Source organism: Oryx dammah, unplaced genomic scaffold, assembly GCF_014754425.2.
Source record: "Oryx dammah isolate SB20612 unplaced genomic scaffold, SCBI_Odam_1.1 HiC_scaffold_3, whole genome shotgun sequence".
NCBI lineage: Eukaryota > Metazoa > Chordata > Mammalia > Artiodactyla > Bovidae > Oryx > Oryx dammah.
Window position 1 is genome coordinate 92,086,307 of NW_024070187.1, and position 21,666 is coordinate 92,107,972.

General features: G+C 40.4%; 1 protein-coding gene across 1 annotated transcript in view; it reads left to right on the forward strand.

The window, feature by feature from the left end:
- FRAS1 (Fraser extracellular matrix complex subunit 1) overlaps positions 1–21,666 on the forward strand; it is a 507,275-nt gene that overhangs the window by 380,218 nt on the left and 105,391 nt on the right. Inside the window, exons 33-38 of the mRNA XM_040237169.1 lie at positions 757–871; positions 3,150–3,287; positions 5,537–5,569; positions 16,020–16,151; positions 17,233–17,358; positions 19,297–19,544. Of these exons, the coding sequence (XP_040093103.1) occupies positions 757–871; positions 3,150–3,287; positions 5,537–5,569; positions 16,020–16,151; positions 17,233–17,358; positions 19,297–19,544 (792 nt within the window). The remainder of the gene's footprint in view (positions 1–756; positions 872–3,149; positions 3,288–5,536; positions 5,570–16,019; positions 16,152–17,232; positions 17,359–19,296; positions 19,545–21,666) is intronic.

Here is a 21,666-nt window from a genome sequence, read left to right on the forward strand (position 1 = left end):
AACCCACACAGGTGAATGGATAGTGAGAGCTATACACACATTGACTTTCCGATTAATTTCACTTGACTCCTTCATTGGGTCCTGAAAGCTAGAAGTGGAAAGCAATATATGGTTCTTTAGAACAGTACAATGGAGACAAAGGGAAATACTATTTCTATAAGCTTTAATAAACACGTAGCTCTTAAACCTCTGAATTCCAATGGTGAGCCTCTTCGGCGTTTGAGGCAAGTTCATCCTTAGCCATTGGAAACCATCAAAGTTAAAGAAAAGAATGCATCACAGTTCCCATCAGCAAGCTGGGGGTTGGGAGAAATTCTCACCACATACCATCTTAGCCCATTAAATTAAAGGAATAGAGCTGTGAGGATCCAGCTATGAACAGTAGAATCACCAACTGTGATGGTTTATTTCCAAACATGTACCGCTGTGAGCTCCAACCAGGAATAAGTGATCATATTGGGACTCCCACAGCATGTGCCAGCATAAACCTGGGAGGCCAAGGGCAGGGGAGAAAAGGGTCAGGTGCAAGACCCGAAGAGAACTCTGTAACCCTGTGAGATGCTTAAGGCAGGGACAAGTCTGCAATGTGGGAGAACCGATCCTTCTTTTGAACTCTCAGAGAAAATTTTGCTCTCTGTGATGAATTAAAAAACCCAGAGGAAGTTGTTTATTTTTTTTTAATGGGTTTTGTTTTTGCTTCTGGCTTTCGTTTTCGTCATACCATTTTTTTCTTCTTCCCCCTCAAATTTTGTTTAGGCTCGGGAAGATGGCCTGACTGTGATTCAGCCTCATTCTCTCTCCTTCGTAAACTCTGAGAGGCCAAGCAGAAAGATAATATACAACATCACTCTACCTCTGCATCCAAATCAAGGTAAGACAGGCAGTAAGTGATCTTTTGAGTGATGCTATTTGTCTTCTATTGTTGACCAGCCTTAAAAGCTCTGGATTCTGTCTGCTTCTACTTGTTGAGGATTTAAGGAGTAACAGTTATTCATCACCTCTGAGTTTAGAGCCAGCTGAGAGGGAGACACTGTGGTCGGACAGGTGGAGATGAATGTGTCAGCTTTGGTACCGACAGAGCTGTACTGGAGAGCACAGTGTGCAAATAACTTCATCACTCTTTGAGCTTCCCCCACCCATGTGCAGGCACAACTGAACAGATCTAAGCACACCTGTAGGGACAGAGCCTGCCTTGGTGAGGCTCTTATGAGAGAGAGTAGAACAGAGTCAGCATGTGCTAAGGACAAACTAAGATCATGGTATACGGTCCCATCACTTCATGGCAAATAGATGCGGAAACAATGGAAACAGTGACAGACTTTATTTTCTTGGGCTCCAAAATCACTGCAGATGGTGACTGCAGCCATGAAATTAAAAGACGCCTGCTCCTTGGAAGAAAAGCTATGACAAACCTGGACAGTGTACTAAAAAGCAGAGGTATCATTTTACTGACAAAGGTCCACATAGTCAAAGCTGTGGTATTTCCACTAGTCACATACAGAAGTGAGAGTTGGACCACAGAGAGAGCTGAGCACCAAAGAACTGATGCTTTCAAACTGTGGTGTTGGAGAAGACTCTTGAGAGTCCCTTGGACTGCAAGATCAAACCAGTCCATCCTAAAGGAAAGCAACCCTGAATGTTCATTGGAAGGACTGATGCTGAAGCTGATGCTCAAGTACTTTGGCTACCTGATGCAAAGAGTCTACTCATTGGAAAAGACCCTGATGCTGGGAAAGACTGAAGGCAAAAGAAGAGGGCAGCAGAGGATGAGATGGTTAGATAGCATCAGCGACTCAATGAGCATGAATTTGAACAAACTCCAGGAGATAGTGGAGGACAGAGGAGCCTGGCATGCTGCAGTCCATAGGGTTGCAAAGTCAGTCACAACTTAGCACTGAACAACCACAAAGAACAGGAGCTCTGCCAGACAACCCAGCGGAGGTGGACCCACACAAACTCAGTTTTCCCTCACGTGGTTAAGTCACTCCTCCTCTTTCTTTTTCCCCAAGGTAATAAATACTGTTTATGACCTCTTTAAGTTCACATAGTACTTCTACATATTAATACCCTGTGAGCTTCAAAAGAAACAAATATATTTACAGTAGCATTATCAGTCACCCAGATGAATTCTCCAGGCCAGAATACTGGAGTGGGTTAGCCATTCTCCAAGGGGATCTTCGCAACACAGGGATTAAACCTAGGTCTCCCACATTGCAGGTAGATTCTTTACCAGCTGAACCACCAGGGAGGCCCATCAGTTCTGTACCTGTGAAATTTAGAAACCACAGGCATATCTTCAGCCCCTAAGACATTTGTAACTTAATGATAATCCAGTTCTTTGAATAATCAAGATCCATGTTATTGTTCCCAGAAATCATCACAGAGACTATGGAGTTTCTGAAGGAAAGAAAGTGGGTTGAAAAAAAGTCTTTACAGCCTCACCAGGAAACCGGTTTGTGCCATTTTGGAGCGACTTTCACCTTTGAACTTGAATTTTATTGAGAGAATCTCATAATTACAGTTCACTGTCTATGACTTGTGAGGATTTCCCTGGCTAGGCTACATTAGAGGGCAGCAGTTTGCATCTTACTATTGCTTGTGAGCAGTGAATCCTGTGCTGTGCTGTGCTTAGTCTCTCAGTCATGTTCAACTCTTTGTGACCCCATTAACTGTAGCCCACCAGGCTCCTCTATCCATTGAGATTCTCCAAGCAAGAATACTGGAGTAGGTTGCCATTCCTCCAGGGGATCTTCCCAACCCAGGGATCGAACCCAGGTCTCCTGCATTGTTAACAAATTATTTACCATCTGAGCCACACAGGGAAGCCCAAGAATACCAGAGTGGGTAGCCTATCCCTTCTCCAGGGGAATTTCCCAACCCAGGAATTGAACCAGGGTCTCCTGCATTGCAGTTGATTTCTTTACCAGCTGAGCTACCTGGGAAGCCTGCATCGAATCCTAGGCAAGAGTATTTCAGTTTCAGACTTACCCCTTTCTTGAACAACTAGAGAATACTATGCCAAGAGCAACCCGAGAGCAATTGTTCCTGAAGGATGACTTCCACCAGTGGAAAAGGCAGCTTTATGGCTCTAATCATTGTCAGCCATCAGAATTACTGTTGATGCTCATGCCGACTCTCTTTCTTTCCAGGCATCATCGAGCACAGGGACCAGCCTCACTCTCCCATCCGGTATTTCTCCCAGGAAGACATTAACCAGGGCAACATCATGTACCGTCCTCCCACTGCAGCCCCCCACCTCCAGGAGATCAGGGCCTTCTCCTTTGATGGTAATGCTTTTACTCCCCTCTATTTTGAGGTGCCCAAACTGCTCTCTGTGAAGCTTCATGGCATACTTTCAATAAATCTTTATTTTGTGTCTCCTAGGTGGCAAGGCCTGAATGAGGCCTTGGAGAGCTAGTGGTGAGCAAAAAAAGGCATCTTGGCAAGTTTGGGGATCTAGGTGTAGAGACAAAATTTGAGAAATATTCTCACTAAGGGAGGTTTAATTGCAGGCTGAGATAAGTGCTCTAAAAATAAGGAAGAAAGTTCATCCCCCAGTAAGGGATGTTCAGTCACAGGCTGAGATAAAAGATATGGAAGGCTAAGATATGCAGGCTAAAGATACGGAACGGGATGTAGCAAGACCTAGACCTAGACTAAGGGTCCACTGGAGGCTGCCTCAGGGAGGTCTTGATGGTGGAGGGGTGGGTAGAAGCTAACTAGGCTGAGTATGTGTTGGGATCGTTGGGAGAACATTCTAAAGAAGGACATGCACTCCTGTGCAGAGGCCCTGGGAGAGAGAGAATGTGACTTTCTGGGGACTGAATAGTCTTTGTGTCTGGAATGTGGAGGGTTGAGCAGAGTGGGGATGAGCCTGGATGGGAAGAGAGAGGGCAGGGGCCCTGTGTGCCTGCAGAGACATGGAGCTTTATCCCAAGAACAAGAAGAACCTGGTGGAGGTTTTAAGATACAGGAGGCTGGCTTTTCATAAGGAACTCCTTGACTGCAGTGAAGAGAGAGGATGTGAAGAGGAGGCCATGGCAGATGAGCATGTGTGAGAGGAATCTAGTGAGAAGGATCCCATGCAGGCACCCTTTGGGATTAAAACCAGGATCTGACAAAAAACACCTTTTAAAAAAGAAAAGGTTGACCAAGAGAATAATTCTCATTTCTAATTCAGGCAAGTGTATGCTCTTCCATTAAGTCAAGACAGCCTTAATCCTTGCCACCCCCTTATGTCTCCCTTTGACCGAGTATTCAAAGCTACTAAGTTTTAAGTCTCTTTCCCTAGATACTGGGAGGGCCAAGAAATTCATTCAGATTTTTCCATACCATCTTATGGAAAAGCCCAAATGAACTTCTTGGTCAGCCTTGACACTTCTCTGCTTTGGAATTTCTCTAAAAATCTTGAAGCCTGTTTCTTTATGATCTTTAAGATGTTTATATGTCCTTTGTGGCCCAGAGGTAAAGCATCTGCCTGCAATGTGAGACACCAGGGTTCAATCCCTGGGTCGGAAAGATCCCCTAGAAGAGGGCATGGCAACTTACTCCAGTATGCTTGCCTGGGAGATCTCATGGACAGGAGAGCCTGTTGAGCTACAGGCCATGGGGTCGCAAAGAGTAAGACATGACTGAGCAACTAACACTTTCACACTTTCAACACAATTAATATAGAGAATTATTTTTGTATAGTAGCTTGAATCATACAGAACAATTGGTGATTTCTAATGGTGAGTTGAACACAGGTTGAATAGTTTTAGAGTTATGTTTTATAGTATGGCAAAGTTTTAAAGTAATATCTGCCATTATTTATATAGATGCAATTGTCTAGAAGATAACTGTCTCAGACTGAAAATTCCTAAGCACTGGGATATACCTCTTCTCTAAGGAGTGTCCTCATTGTCTGTGTGTGTGTTTAGTCACTAAGTCATGTCCGACTCCTATCCTATATAATCTATGGGATAAATGCCACGAGATAAATCTCTCACGCTGTTACAGTGTGTAAATCAATGTCCCAGGCATCACTCAATTCTACAGTGAAACTGACCCACCAGCAAGCCTTGCCAGTGATATATGACATTACCCACATTCACCGATTTGTAGGATTTTATGTACTGGTAAAATGGGACCCGAATGAATCTATTATAAATCACTCTAACTGCTGTGATATAAAATTATTCCACTCTATGGTTCTTTTTGTTACTTAAAATTAATATTGGCATCATTAAACTCAACATAATGTTAGCAAACAATCTGGTGATCTTTTTTTAAACCCCATGGACTGTAGCTCACCAGGTTCCTCTGTCCATGAGGCAAGAACACTGGAGTGGGTATCCATTCCCTAGGGGATCTTACTGACCCAGGGATTGAACCCAGATTGCAGACAGATTTTTTGCCATTTGAGCCACCAGAGAAGCCCCCCTTAAACCATAATAATTTATTTTTCTAACTTCTCTCCTGATATATTTTACTTTTTCCATCCATTTCTGGCCCCCAAATGTTCAATATAATGATTTTCTGTCTTCTGTTCTCTCAGGTCTCCCAGAATCGGTGAAATTCCACTTCACAGGTAAAAATTTTAATCACAGTCTTTTAAGAAACCTTTTTGCTCTCTTCATTGTTACTTTAGCTATTTTCTAAGAGCTATTTAAAAGTTACATAACACAAGTTTCTTCTAAAATAATCACATGCTAGTTAAATAGTGATAGCTCAACTTTGTATTCATAGGGAAAATGCTCCACCAAGGATACAAAAGATTAGTGTTCTTTAAGCCCAATTTCAACTTGTTCTATTATTTATTAAAAAGAGGTAATAATGGTTAAGATCTCAGACTTTGAATCCAGTCTGTCTCAGGTTCAGCCTGCTTTAAGAAAGTTTCTTAACCTTTCTGTGCCTCCATGCCTTATCCATCAATGGGGATAATAAATAATAATTATATACGTGTAGAGCTTCCAAACCCTGGAGGAGGGCATGACAACCCACTCCAGTATTCTTGTCTGGAGAATTCCATGGACAGAGGAGCCTGGTGGGCTACAGTCCATAGGGTTGCACAGAGTTGGACACAACTGAAGTGACTTAGCTTGCACACATGCTGCTACTGCTGCTAAGTAACTTCAGTCGTGTCCAACTCTGTGCAACCCCATAGACGGCAGCCCACCAGGCTCCCCCGTCCCTGGGATTCTCCAGGCAAGAACACTGGAGTGGGTTGCCATTTCCTTCTCCAATGCATGAAAGTGAAAAGTCAAAGTGAAGTCACTCAGTCGTGTCTGACTCTTTGCGACCCCATGGACTGCAGCCTACCAGGCTCCTCTGCCCATGGGATTTTCCAGGCAAGAGTACTGGAGTGGGGTGCCAATGCCTTCTCCAGCACACACGCATAGAGTTCCCAAAGTAGTGACTGGGACATACATGCCTGCCTTATTTTATTGCACTTTATTGTGCTTCACAGATATTGCATTTTTTACAAATTGAAGGTTTGTGGCACCCCGGCATGAACAAGTTTTTCAGTGCCATTTTTCTAGAAGCATTTGCTTACTTCCTGTCTCTCTGTCACATTTTGATCATTCTTGTAACATTTCAAACTTTTTCATTATTATTGTATTTGTTATGGTGATCTGTGATCAGTGATCTTTGATGTTAATATTGTGATTGTTTTGGGGACACCAGGAACTTGCTGATATAAGACAGTAAGCTTAATAAATGTGTGTGTGTGTTCTGTCTGTCGCACCAACCAGCCATTCCTCCATCTCTCTCCTTCTCTTGGGGCCTCCATATTTCCTGAGACCCAACAATATTGAAGTTAAACCAATTGATAACCCTACAATGACCTCTAAGTGTTCAAGTGAAAGGAAGAGTCACACATCTCTCACTTTAAATTAAAAACTAGAAATAGTTAAGCTTAGTAAGGAAAAAATGTCAAAAGCTAAAATAGGCTAAAAGCTAGGTCTCTTGTGCCAAACAGCCAAGTTGTGAATGTGACAGAAAAGTTCTTGAAGGAAATTAAAAGCGCTACTCCAATGAACACACAAATGATAAGAAAGCAAAACAGCCTTGTTGCTGATAGGAAAAAAAGTCTTAATGGCCTGGGTAGAAGATTAAACCAGCCACAACATTCCCTTAAGCTAAAGTTTAATCCAGTACAAGATCCTAACTCTCAATTCTGTGAAAGCTAAGAGAGGTGAGAAGCTACAGAAGAAAAGTTCGAAGCTAGCAGAGGTTGATTCATGGGATTAAGGAAAGAAGCCACCTTAATAACATGAAAGTACAAGGTGAAGCTGTAAGTGCTGATATAAAAGGTGCAGCAAGTTATCCAGAAGATCTAGCTTAGCTAATTCATGAAGGTGGTGACACTAAAGAACAAATTTTCAGTGTAGGTGAAACAGCCTTGCACTAGAAGAAGATGCTATCTGGGACTTTCATAGCTATAGAGGAGAAGTCAGTCCCTGGCTTCAAAGGACAGCCTGTATTGTTAAAGGCTAATACAGCTGGTGACTTTAAATTGAAACCAATGCTTATTTACCATTCCAAAAATCCTAGGGCCCTTAAGAATTAAGTACTAAATCTACTCCATCTGTGCTCTATAAATGGAACAACAAAGCCTGCTGCTGCTACTAAGTTGCTTCAGTCATGTCCAACTCTGTGCAACCCCATAGACAGCAGCCCACCAGGCTCCCCCGTCCCTGGGATTCTCCAGGCAAGAACATTGGAGTGGGTTGCCATTTCCTTCTCCAATGCATGAAAGTGAAAAGTGAAAGTGAAGTCGCACAGTTGTGTCTGACTTTTAGCAACCCCATGGACTGCAGCCCACCAGGCTCCTCCATCCATGGGATTCTCCAGGCAAGCCTGGATGACAGCAAATCTGTGTACAACATGGCTCACTGAATATTTTAAGCTCAGTCTTAAGATCTACTACTTGGGAAAAAAAATGATTTCTTTTGAAATATTGCTTCTTATTGACAATATATCTGGTGCCTAAGAGCTCTGATGGAGATGTACAATGAGATTAATGTTGTGTTCACTCCTGTTAACATAGCATCCATTCTGCAACCCATAGATCAAGGAGTAATTTTGACTTTCCAGTCTTATTATGTAAAATATACAATTTGTGATGCTATAGCTAACATAGATAGGGATTCCTAGGATGGATCTGGGCAAAATATATTGACAACCTTCTGGAAGGGATTCACCATTCTAGATGTCATTAAGAACATTCATTTGTGGGAAGAGGTCAAAATATCAACATTTACAGGAGTTTGAAGCAGGTTCATTCCAACCTTCTTGAATGACTTGAGGGGTTTGAGACTTTAGTGGAGGAAGTAACTGCAGATATGGAAATAATAAGAGAACTAAAATCAGAAGTGGAGTGTCAGATATGTCTGATTGCTGCTATCTCATGATAAAACTTTAATGAATGAGTTGTTTCTTCAGTTCAGTCAGTTCAATTGCTCAGTTGTGTCCGACTCTTTGTGAGCCCATGGACTGCAGCACGCCAGGCCCCACCCCCACCCCCACCCCCCACCCCGTCCATCACCAACTCCTGGAATTTATTCAAACTCATGCCCATTGAGTCAGTGATGCATCCAACCATCTTCTCCAACCTGTCACCTTCAATCTTTCCCAGCATCACGGTCTTTTCAAATGAATCAGCTCTTCACATCAGGTGGCCAAAGTATTGGAATTTCAGCTTCAACACCAGTCCTTCCAGTGAACATTCAGGGCTGATTTCCTTTAGGATGGGCTGGTTGGATCTTCTTGCAGTCCAAGGGACTGACTCTCAAGAGTCTTCTCCAACACCACAGTTCAAAAGCATCAATTCTTCAGCACTCAGCTTTCTTTATAATCCAACTCTCACATCCATACCTGACTTTTGGAAAAACCATAGCCTTGACTAGATGGACCTTTGTTGGCAAAGTAATGTCTCTGCTTTTGAGTATGCTATCTAGGTTGGTCATAACTTTCCTTCCAAGGGGTAAGCATCTTAATTTCATGGCTGCAATCACCATCTGCAGTGATTTTAGAGCCCAAAAAGATAAAGTCTGACACTGTTTCCACTATTTCTCCATCTGTTTGCCATGAAGTGATGGGACCAGCTGCCGTGATCTTAGTTTTCTGAATGTTGAGCTTTAAGCCAACTTTTTCACTCTCCTCTTTCATTTTCATCAAGAGGCTCTTTAGTTCTTCTTCACTTTCTGCCACAAGGGTGGTGTCATCTGCATATCTGTGGTTATTGATATTTTTCCCAGCAATCTTGATTCCAGTTTTTTCTTATGGATTAGCAAAGAAAGTAGTCACTTGAGATTAAATGTACTCCTATTAAAGATGCTGCAAAGATTACTGAAATGACAACAAAGGATTTAGAATATTACAAAAAGCTTAGTTGGTAAAGCAGCATCAGGGTTTGAGAAGACTGACTCAAATCTTTTGCAAAAGGAAGACTCAATCAGTATAGCAAACTTCATTGTCTTATTTTAAGAAATTGCCACCACCATCCCAACCTTCAGCAACCACCACCATGATCAGTCAGCAGCCATCAACATTGACTCAAAGTCCTCCACCAGCAAAAAATATTATAATTCATTGGAGGCTTAGATGATAGCTAGCATATTTAGCAATAAATTATTTTTCTAATTAAGATATGTACATTATTTTTTAACGTACATGCATAATGCCTAACATAATGCTATGGCACACTAATTAGACTACAGTGTAGTATAAACACCAGTTTTATATACACTAGGAAGCCAAAAAATTCATGTGACTTGCTTTATTGTAGCATTCGCTTTATTGCAGTGGTCTGAAATATCTCTGAAGCATGCCTATAATCACCCCTACATGACGCTCAGCTACTGAATGAATGGGCTTCCCTGGTGGCTCAGATGGTAAAGAATATGCCTGCAATGCAGGAATCCTTGGTTTGATCTCTGGATCAGGAAAATCCCCTGGAGAAGGGAATGGCTACCCACTCCAGTATTCTTGTCTAAAGAATTCCATGGACAGAGGAGCCTGGCGGGCTACAGTCCAGGGGGTCTAAAGAAATTGGACACAATGAGCAACTAACATTTTCACTTTTCATAGTCTAAAATAGAGCCTTTCATTGAATGCTTTGCTACTTTAAGCAAAAGTGTTGTGACCCAGAGAGTGAGTTGTGACAGCTGTGTGTGAAAGATCTCAGCATCCTAGTTTTAGTTCAAAGGGTGATAGAAGCTGAGTGCCAGTAAGCAAAAACAGAATCAGAGCTGGCATCTATGCTGATGTGAAATAGAGACACACTTTCTTATATAGGTCTAGAGTGAAGGTGATTGACCATAAATGGCATCGATACATTGCTGTTTCCTTGGGATTGACTATTTCATTAGTCAACCATCCACACGTCCTATTATAGTTCATGTAGGGCTAAATGTTGGTGAGAGAGAATGTCATCTCCCTAAAATTCTCAGATATTCATTTGTTCTTTGAAAGCTAAAAAATCACATTTGAAGCAACAGTAAATTTTAGTCTTTGTCACTGTTGGGTTTTTTTGAGATTTAATTGATGTATATGTATGTATGTAAAACATATAGTTGATGTATAACATTTCAGGTGTACAACATAATGAGTGATATTTGTATATACTGTGAAGTGACCACCACAATAAGTCTAGTTAACATCTGTCAGCATGTAAAGTTAGTAAATGTTTTTCCTATGATAAAAACTTTAACTTTATTCTCTTCAGTTCAGTCGCTCAGTCGTGTCCGACTCTTTGTGACCCCATGAATCGCAGCACACCAGGCCTCCCTGATGGCATATTCAAAAGCAGTGACATTACTTTGCCGACTAAGGTCCGTCTAGTCAAGGCTATGGTTTTTCCAGTGGTCATGTATGAATGTGAGAGTTGGACTGTGAAGAAGGCTGAGCGCCGAAGAATTGATGCTTTTGAACTGTGGTGTTGGAGAAGACTCTTGAGAGTCCCTTGGACTGCAAGGAGATCCAACCAGTCCATTCTGAAGGAGATCAACCCTGGGATTTCTTTGGAAGGAATGATGCTAAAGCTGAAACTCCAGTACTTTGGCCACCTCATGGGAAGAGTTGACTCATTGGAAAAGACTCTGATGCTGGGAGCGATTGGGAGCAGGAGGAGAAGGGGACGACAGAGGATGAGATGGCATCACGGACTCGATGGACATGAATCTGAGTGAACTCCGGGAGTTGGTGATGGACAGGGAGGCCTGGTGTGCTGCAATTCATGGGGTCGCAAAGAGTTGGACACTTAGCAACTTTCAAATGATATTATTAATGATTAATGATTATAATCACCATATTGTTGTTGTTCAATTTCTAAGTCATGTCTGACTTTTTGCAACCTCAAAGCAAAGTGTATGAAGACCCTCCAAGGGAACCACTTTTTGACAATATTAATTCTTCTAATTCATGAATCAGGAAATATCTTTCCATGTATTTGTGTCTTCAGTTTCTTTCATTGGTATCATATAGTTTTCATATTACAGGTCTTTCACTTCCTTTAATAAATTTATCCCTACGTGTTTAATTTTTTGATGCAACTCTAAACGAGGTTATTTTCCTAATTTCCCTTTCTAATTGTTTGTTATTAGTGTACAGAATGCAACAGATTTTTGTGTATTGATTTTGTATCCTGCAACTTTACTGAATTTCTTTATTCGTTCTCTCAGTTTTTTAGTGAAGTCTGATTTGGACACCTTTTATTTCTTTTTCTAGTATTGTGTCATTGTTGTAAAGAACCCATTGTTGGCTCATTTCTAGACTTCTTGATTATTAAACAATTTGTAGTGTTACTTGTATTTAAGCCTTAGGGCAATATTGTAAACAGAGGTTTTATTTTAGCATTTTAAAGCTGAGAAAACTAAGGATCAATATAGTAGTAATCTGCCCATGTTTCTATACCTAGTAAACAGTACAACCAGGATTTTAATGTAAGTTTCTGACTTTCTGAGTTTAGTCTGGTCTGTATGTGTTCTGGTCATGAAAAACAAACAAGTATCATGGTAGTGTGCCAGTTTAGATTTTAAGCCTCAATACTAATCTGAAAGCTTGACTAGGTGAAGGGGTTAACTATTAACTTCCCCAAGACTTTAAGTTAAATGATCCATGAACCTGTTATACAGAGTAAAGAAAATAAACCTTGGGCTGACCTTAAATTAATTTATCTTGTTTCTGCCTGAGGTTCCTTTATTTTACTGTTCGGTGATTTTAAAAATTTTTTATTTCAGACAATTTTTTTAGAGCAGTTTTAGGTTTACAACAAAATTGAAAGGAAGGTACGGACATTTTCCCTGTGCCCCCTGCTCCAGCACATGCATAGCTTAGCCTCTCCAGTTGTCAGCATCAGTCATTAGAATGGTACACTTTTCACCAGGATAAATCAACACCGACACGTAATCACCCAAAGTCGAGTTTACTCTAGAGTTCACTTATTTTGCATCCTATGAGTTTAGACCAATGTATGGCGTTTATCCATCATCGTATCATACAGAGTTGATACTGTAATGCCCTAAAATTTTTCTGTGCTTTGCCTATGCCCCTCCTGCAACCCCTACCTCCCACCTTTGGCAAACACTATTCTTTTTATTGCCTTCCATGCTTTTACCCTTTTCAGAATATCATATAGTTGAATTCATACTTTTTAGACTGGCTTCTTTCGCTTAGTAACGTGCATTTAGGATTCCTCCATGTCTTTTCATAGCTTGGTAGCTCATTTGTTTTAGTGTCGCATGATATTCCGTTGTCTAGCTGAATCATAGTTTATTTATCCATTCACCTGCTAAAGGACATTTTGAGTGCTTCCAAGTTTGGGCCATTATGAATAAAGGTGCTGTAAGCATCTGTGTGCAGATTTTTTTGTGCAGAGCTTTAGTGAAAGAGCCAACCTTAAAAAGTATGAGACCAGAAACAATTTGACTATTTCTCAGAGAAATAAAAAACGTTGCTTAAGAGAGGGTTAGACATGCAATTAACGTTTTGATTGTAAGTTCTTACGTTTGCTTGCTAAGCCCTGTGCCATCGTGGTATATTTTGTTGTTATGTAATTTGTACTAGGCTTTCCACGTGGCTTGGTGGTAAGGAATCTGCCTGCCAATGCGGGAGACGCAAGAGATGCAGGTTTGATCCCTGGGTGGGGAGAATCCCCTTGGAGGAGGAAATGGCAATGCACTCCAGTATTCTTCCCTGAGAAATCCTATGGACAGAGGAGCTAGTGGGCTACAGTTCATAGGGTCACAAAGAGTCAGACGTGACTGAGCGACCAAGCATTCACAAATTTGTACTAAAAAATAACTTTCCTCCCTTTACTTATAGAGGCAAGGATATACCTTGGTCACACGGATAGTTGAGAGATATGACCAAAGCTGTTTAAGTTTTCAGTCTTTCCTCCTCTTATGTAGGGTAAGGATGGTGAAGGCTCCCAAAGGTGCTCCTCACTTCAAAAAAAATCAACGTAAACATTAAAAAAATTGTATTTTGCAATTATTTATTTTTATTTAACAAAAGGCCTTCTTAATGTAGATTCCAAGCACTTCGGAGAATCCTGAATCCACTGAAATCTATGGAAAAGTTGGAATGCTTGTCCTCAAGCTCCCAAAATTAACAGTCATTGGTCCCAGGGCTTGCCTGGTGGTCCAATGGTTAGGACTTCACCTTCCAGTGCAGGGGGTGAGGGTTCAACCCCTGGTCAGGGAGCTAAGATCTTGCATAGCCAAAACTCTAGAACATAAATCAGAAGCAATATTGTAACAAATTCAGTAAATATTTTTAAAAAGTGGTCCACATAAAAAATCTAAAGAAAAATAGAGGAAACATTCAGGGGAAAAAAAAAGAAGAATCATTGGTCCTATCTCTGGCCATCCAGAGAGCATGAAAGATTGAACTCAAAAAAGCAGATGCAATAACTTTGACATTTGACCAAACGACCACAGTCATAAAACTGTCATTCTCCCAGGGATAATGTCGTCTCTCCTTCAGGAGGGCTATTTCTGGACTTCTCTAAGGACATGGAACAGACCTTGTCAGATCCAACCATATCTTTTAGTTGTGTTCTCAAGGAAAAGACAAATCTAAAACCTGTATGGATTCATTAGTAGGAGTCACTAAATGATGCTTTACTCAGCTGAAGTAGAGGTCAGATTCTCACTGACTTGTTACTAAGTCTAGGAGAAAGTAGAAAAGTAAAAAGTTTCTTGTAATGAACCCATGTATAAGCAGACCACACATTTAAAGTATCAACAGTGCAGCTTTTTCAGAAGGCACTGCAGATAAACCCACTGATGAGTCCGTGGTGCAGATGCTCCTACAAACCTGACTTTTAGAGAAGGGAAGGCATGTGGGGTACGGGAAAAAAGAATCAAGGGTCTGGCAACTCTGCTTTCATTTCCCTCCAGTGATCAGCTTTCACTTGGATGTCTCAGGTAATCCAAATAAAATATTAAGGTCACTGCTTTATTCACAAAGATGTCTTCCACTTATTGCATTGAACATAATGAGCTGGTAAAAATGGGTCTGCTTACTTCCAAACAAATACCATTAGAATTACTTGTGTAGACATTTCTATCCTTTTAAAGAATTATTTTCTGATGAGACATAAACAAGTTATTTCCAAAAGAGATTTCTTGAAAATGTGTTTCTCTGGAAGAATGAATTAAATCTACAATAATTCCAAAAATAAAAGCTTTTATCAGCATTACCTATGACTGCATATTTGAAAATTCTGAAATGGTTGGGTATACCAGACCACCTGACTTGCCTCTTGAGAAACCTATATGCAGGTCAGGAAGTAACAGTTAGAATTAGACATGGAACAATAGACTGGTTCCAAATAGGAAAAGGAGTACGTCAAGGCTGTACATTGTCACCCTGCTTATTTAACTTCTATGTAGAGTACATCATGAGAAACGCTGGGCTGGAAGAAGCACAAGCTGGAATCAAGATTGCCGGGAGAAATATCAATCACCTCAGATATACAGATGATACCACCCTTATGGCAGAAAGTGAAGAGGAACTAAAAAGCCTCTTGATGAAAGTGAAAGAGGAGAGTGAAAAAGTTGGCTTAAAGCTCAACATTCAGAAAACGAAGATCATGGCATCTGGTCCCATCACTTCATGGGAAATAGATGGGAAAACAGTGGAAAGAGTGTCAGACTTTATTTTTTGGGGCTCCAAAATCACTGCAGATGGTGATTGCAGCCATGAAATTAAAAGATGCTTACTCCTTGGAAGGAAAGTTATGACCAACTTAAACAGCATATTCAAAAGCAGAGATGTTACTTTGCCAACAAAGGTCCATCTAGTCAAGGCTATGGTTTTTCCAGTGGTCATGTATGGAAGTGAGAGTTGGACTGTGAAGAAAGCTGAGCACCGAAGAATTGATGCTTTTGAACTGTGGTGTTGGAGAAGACTCTTGAGAATCCCTTGGACTGCAAGGAGATCCAACCAGTCCATTCTAAAGGAGATCAGTCCTGGGTGTTCTTTGGAGGGAATGATGCTAAAGCTGAAACTCCAGTACTTTGGCCACCTCATGCGAAGAGTTGACTCATTAGAAAAGACCCTGATGCTGGGATGGATTGGGGGCAGAAGGAGGAGGGGACGACAGAGGATGAGATGGCTGGATGGCATCACCGACACAATGGACATGAGTTTGGGTGAACTCCGGGAGTTGGTGATGGACAGGCAGGCCTGGTGTGCTGTGATTCATGGGGTCGCAAAGATTTGGACACGACTGAGCAACTAAACTGAACTGAACATTTATCAATATCACCTTGTTGTGAAAGTTGCTTCTTAAAATGACTGTGTTATTATGGTCCTTTAGCCTCTTTGTTATTCAGTAGAAAGAGCTTTGTAGAATAGCTCACAGTATCTTCACTTGCTTCCTTACTCTTTTCATTTGTAAGCATCTCTTCAGAGTGTTAAAGTAATCTAAAAAAAAAAACTTTTAGCTACAAGTTTATAGAACTTGCCTAAAGGTGACCAGACTACAAGGTGATTTATACCTATGTGTGTATGTGTGCCCTTTCTAGTTTCTGATGGAGAACACACAAGTCCAGAGATGGCCCTCACCATTCACTTACTTCGCACAGATCAGCACCCACCAATGTTCCAGGTCACAGCTCCTCTGCTTGAGGTCAGCCCAGGAGGCAGCTCTTCTATAGGTAAGAACTGGGAACCTGCAAGAAAACGGCTATGAAGATGGAACCATATTTCACTAACAGTCCCTGTTTAAACCTCTTCATGGTTACCAAAAAGTAGTGACCTTCTCTTCCAGAAGTTGCATGCTTTCTCAGCCATAGCAGTCCCTTTGGCCATTTCCATGCAAATGGAAGCAACAGAGAGAAGGAAATAAACCCTTCAGAGGCTAGTGCTCAGTGATGGAATACAACACTGAATTCATTTTCCACCCTCCAGGAGTTTGATTTGTTGCCATCACTAAAATATAAAGTAACAGAGAGCAGAGAAGAGACATGAGGGAAATGGTTTCAATGGCTGCTCTTGTTTTCTACTGAGAAAGTGAAAAGTAACAGGAGTGGCACATTGCAATAACCTTCAGAAGTTGTGAAGAGCTAAAGTTGACCCAAGTGTTTTATATGTGATTTTACTTACCTATTAGTATACTCACTCTTTAGAAGTTTATTCTTTTACCAAGAACATCTGAAGAGGGAAGAGTGGATATTTTGATTTTTGTAAGGTGTGTTCTTATACATCCTTATCCAGTTTCTACATGTCAGTATTGGCCTCAAGTGAATTATCATCCAACTTACTAGCAAGTCATAGATATAAAGATAACTGTCCCTTCTGCCCCACTCCTTCTCTTGTGATGTGATGGCCAGAGGAACCATTATTAAAATAAGCTGGCTCCTCTATAGATTCGGAGAAAGGAGAAGGGAAGAAACAATAATAAGCAAAAACCACTTCCACGAGTATTTTATGGAAGAAAACCTGCCTTGTCAGTCAGGACTGACCTTTTTGTGGACCGCCATTCCCTTGTTTGTATGGAAGAAACAAGGTGTTCTGAATTTGGAACTACCGACTCAAGTAAACTCTTAAAGAGTTTACTTACAATTTGTGAATTGACTGTATTCAGTTTTCTCTCTTTTGTGGTCAATTCAGTTGAGCGTTTTTGTAACCATGGGTTTCCTACAACATGGCTTCCAGCCTGGCCTGGGCCTTTACTGTATGTGGAGTGTAGAGTTGCTAACATCCACAGCTCACCGTACTCTATTCTCCTGACTACAGAACTTCAGTTGGTAGTACGAGACACGAAGACAGTGCCTGAGGAACTCCTCTTTGAGCTTCGGAAGCCTCCACAGCATGGCGTGCTTATTAAATACACAGCTGGGTCACCAGGGCCCATGGCCACAGGTAGCCTGCTCACTCCATCATTGGCCTCCTGGAACTTCTTTTTTTTTTTTTTAACTATTTTAATGTTATTGGAGTATAGTTGATTTACAATGTTTTGATAGTTTCAGGTGTATAGCAAAGTGATTCAGTTATACATGTACTTATATTCATTCTTTTTTAGATTCTCTTCTCGTATAGAATATTGTTCTTGCTCCACAGTTGATTTTATGTCTCCGACAAGAAGTAAAAGCAATATTGTGGGATAAGGAGGTACTTAGAAAGGGAAGACCTTTAATGTTTAGTCCATTGGCTGAGGTACTGGGGACTTCCTTCTCTGCACCACCACCCGCACTCCAAAACTATGAAGCTCTTTTCTCAGGTTGTATATAAAATTGATTTCTAAAACCTGGAGTAAGTACATTTGCAACAACCTCATATGAGTTGTCAGCTCCATGTGAATCTTCACAGTATCTTAAACACTCTGACTCTTAGAGTATAAGCTGCATGTATTTTCATCCATTAAAAAAAGTGGTTATGTGACCAGCTTTCCAAAATAATTTTTATTGTACTTTATCCAGTTATAAAAATCATGCATGCTGATTATTTAGGAAATACAGAAAAGTTCAAAGAACACAAGTGAACCTAATTTTTAATAGTTAGCTCTCATATATTGAAGTGAATATGTTTCAAAGTTTTCACCTTGGGATGCTATATGCTTATTGTGACAATCTGTATTTTCTCAAAACTTTCATGTAATTCCTAATAGGCATGTAATAATGTGTTCTTCTGAATATTGCTGCAGAGGGAGAGTGTCAACTTTTTTACCTTGAAGCTACATAGGATTTGTAACAACAATAAATAGGCACTTGGGATTCACAAAGACAGATTGTTTTTAAAAAGTTACTGAGCAAAATAAGTGTCATTATGATAGATTTCTGGTATCCTAAGGGATCTATGTTAGGAGCATAACAGTCATAGCCCAGTTTCTTTAATATTATATTTAACCAACACTTGTATAATAAATATGAGTTTGAAAGATGTTTGTAAAATGTTTGTAAAATAGTTTTATTATCATTTTAAGGAACAATTACACTAGCATCAAGAGAAGGCTTGGAAGAAGAAAACAAAGAATGAATAAATTTTTTAGTTGTCTTATATAACATCAATTATTATAGTCAGTAATCTGTGAAGAAATAGAGTTGAATACAACATCCAAGAAGACCAGTTCCTCAGCTGTGCTCAGGAGTCATGGGGCCCCATGGCACTAAGTAACATTTCTCATAAAAAGGGTTCTATGACCAAACAATTTTGAGAAGCTCTCATATTGTATATTGAAGATTCTAGAAATCTAGTGAATCCTGCCATTTAAATATTTTAAATTTTGTTTAAACCTATGTTTCTTAAATGTTTATGACCTTGAAATTTTTTTTTCACACAACACCTATAACCTAATTATGAATAGACTTACACAGTGTAGGTTTCTAGACTTAAACAGAGTAGGTTTCTAACTTCAAGTATACTTTTCAAGTTTAAGTGTTTTTTAACTTTCTTAACTTTTAAAATAAACCATCAGTATTATGATTAGATTCTAGAAGGGCTATCATAAAGAATAGAAGTATGCCCTGTATCGTCTAGAATGAAAAGTGAAAAATAGAGCTTAGAGAGGCAGATTTTGGCTCCACCTGATTTAAAGCTTTAAAAACATTTCAGAGTTATCTCCAGTGGAATCAGCTCCCTTGTAAAATGGTGAGCCTCCCACCTTGAGCCTAAAGAACCCTTTACAAGGCTAGTGTAAAGGGAATCATACGACGGGTGGTTGGTTGAACTAATTAGCTTACAACTCCCAGTGTTTATGATCCTGTATGTGCTTTGAAATCCTAAGAACAAAGGTGTTACGGAAATGAAAAGCGTTGTTCCCAGAAGTTATTGGTTTTCTGCAATTTGTTTTGTTCTTGAAAGGTGACACTTTCACATATGAAGATGTAGAGAAAAATGTCCTACAGTATCTACACGATGGCTCGTCTGCCCGGGAGGACAGCATGGAGATCTCTGTCACAGACGGCCTTTCCACCACAACAGTGGACGTGAGGGTGGAGGTATCCCCGGCCGAGGCCCGGGGGCCCCGACTGGCTGCTGGTGCCTCGCTGAGCATCACTATTGCCAGTAAAAGCACAGCTGTGATCACTCGGTCACACCTGGCTTATGTGGTAAGTTCTTTCATTTGTCTTTTTGTCCACGGCACCCTCTGATCAGGTTGACTAGAAAGTGATGCTGTGGCTGAACATGTGGGCCATCAGGTCTATGGCCATAAAAGAACTTTTCATCAGTTTCCCTATCATTCTGCTCTTGGCAGTAGTAACGCTCTTTATCCCAGCTGCTCCCACTGTTTCCCCAGCAGACAAGTGAATGAGCAGAACATTGATGAAAATGCACTGAGAATGTGTAAGGATGGGTGATTTGCATTTAGGAAACAGTAACAATGTCAAAAAGCCCAAGTTCCCATATTTTAAGCTCCCTCCATAGTATTTCAAATGGAAATTTTAGAGAAAGAGCAACTTAGAAGAATTTACTTATCAATGACTGATAAGTTATGGTATTTCATGGCTCACTTTTCTGAGAGACAGCCCACTTCTCACTAGCGTTTGTCTCAGGTCCAGCTCTGGACCGAATGCTGGCACACTTGTTTGGCAGGATTCCTGACTCACCCTCCATTCCGTGCCCCACGAGAAGCAGGGACCAAGGGTAGATTCAGAAACTCTGTTGTTTTTTCCACTAGTCTGACCTTAATTTGGTATGTGATCCTGGTTAATTAAACTCATCTTCTTTCCTTGACTTTACCTCTGGAGCTAAAGATAATGAGGATAATTAATTTTATTTTTCATGTATGTATGTTGTGAACATAAACTCTCTGTGTAAAAATCATAATGAGTAGTTTTGACAAATACATTGAAATAAAAATGGTTATCTGAATGATAATCACTCTTAGTATTGAAGTTTTCCTTTGCTAATCTTAAAATTTCCTCCAATAACCTGGCCTTTAAAAAAATTACTATATAGTTTTATGTAATACTTTTCTGAGCTGAAGAATATGGCTATAAAATCTAGGCCTGAATAGTAGCCTGTAAGATAAAGCATTGGCCTGGGAACAATTGCTTCAATTGCTTTTGCACAGATTTTCCCCTAAAATTGTCTTTTCTTAACTTACGGGAAACTGCTTTTCACCCTGATTCTTCTCGTGGGTCTAGTACAGTTTCAGAACACTTTTGGCCTTGTTTTTAAATTGACAGGTGATTCTTACCCTAGGTTATGGCCTTCTGAGTCTTATGAAACATGAATTCATAAAAATTTATGAATACAGATTTAATCAATAGATTACCAAGGCTTGAAAAATGTTTGACAGACCAAAATAGGATTCCTTCCCATTAAGTACATATTATGAGCTGCAGATCAAAATGCAAGCCCACTGGCAACTGAACATGTATTTTCAGAAATTGATTGAATGTGAATTTACCCACTGGAGCAGAAAGAAGACTCCAAAAGAATTATTCTAGCTCACTGAAAGCATAGCATATTTTAAAGACTTAGCTAAGTTATTTATTAATACTAACTTTCTCTGAGTGTTGTGGAAGAATTTTTTACTTAATGTCATGGGGAAGATTTTTCTAGGTATGCATAGTTAATGAGTTTGCTGTGAACATCCAGAAAAGTTGGAAAAGCCATCCAAAACCTTGGTCATAAATGGGGCAGTTGTTGTGTTGTGCTCGTGTCTGACTCTGCAACCCCATGGACTGTAGCCCGCCAGGCTCCTCTGTCCGTGGGATTTTCCCAGTAAGAATACAGGAGTGGGTGGCCATTCCCTTCTCGAGGGGATATTTCTGACCCAGGGATCAAACCCACGTCTCCTGTATCTCCTGCATTGCAGGCGGATTCTTTATCGCTGAACCACTGGGGAAACCCAGACTATAACGGAAAGGAACGTGTGAGCCTGTTCTTAATTACAGTATCGTGAACTGCAAGCAGGTGAAATGACGTCAGGAGAAACAAAAGGCAAAAATGGGATTCTCTGTGATTTGCTTCTTAATGGTGGTTTCCTGTACACAATTTGCTGTGTACTGCAAGGAAACAAATAGGAGAGGGATGTGTGGGTTTTATGGTTAAAATGAATGGGTTCTCATCCAAGCTTACCACTTTTGCTAGTGTAATAACCCTTGACACGTTATTAAACTCCCTAGGGCTCAGTTTTCTCATTTGTAATATGGAGAGGATGATACAAGATTAATCTTAAATAGCTAATAGAATTGCTATGCACTAGCCAAAAATATATTAATT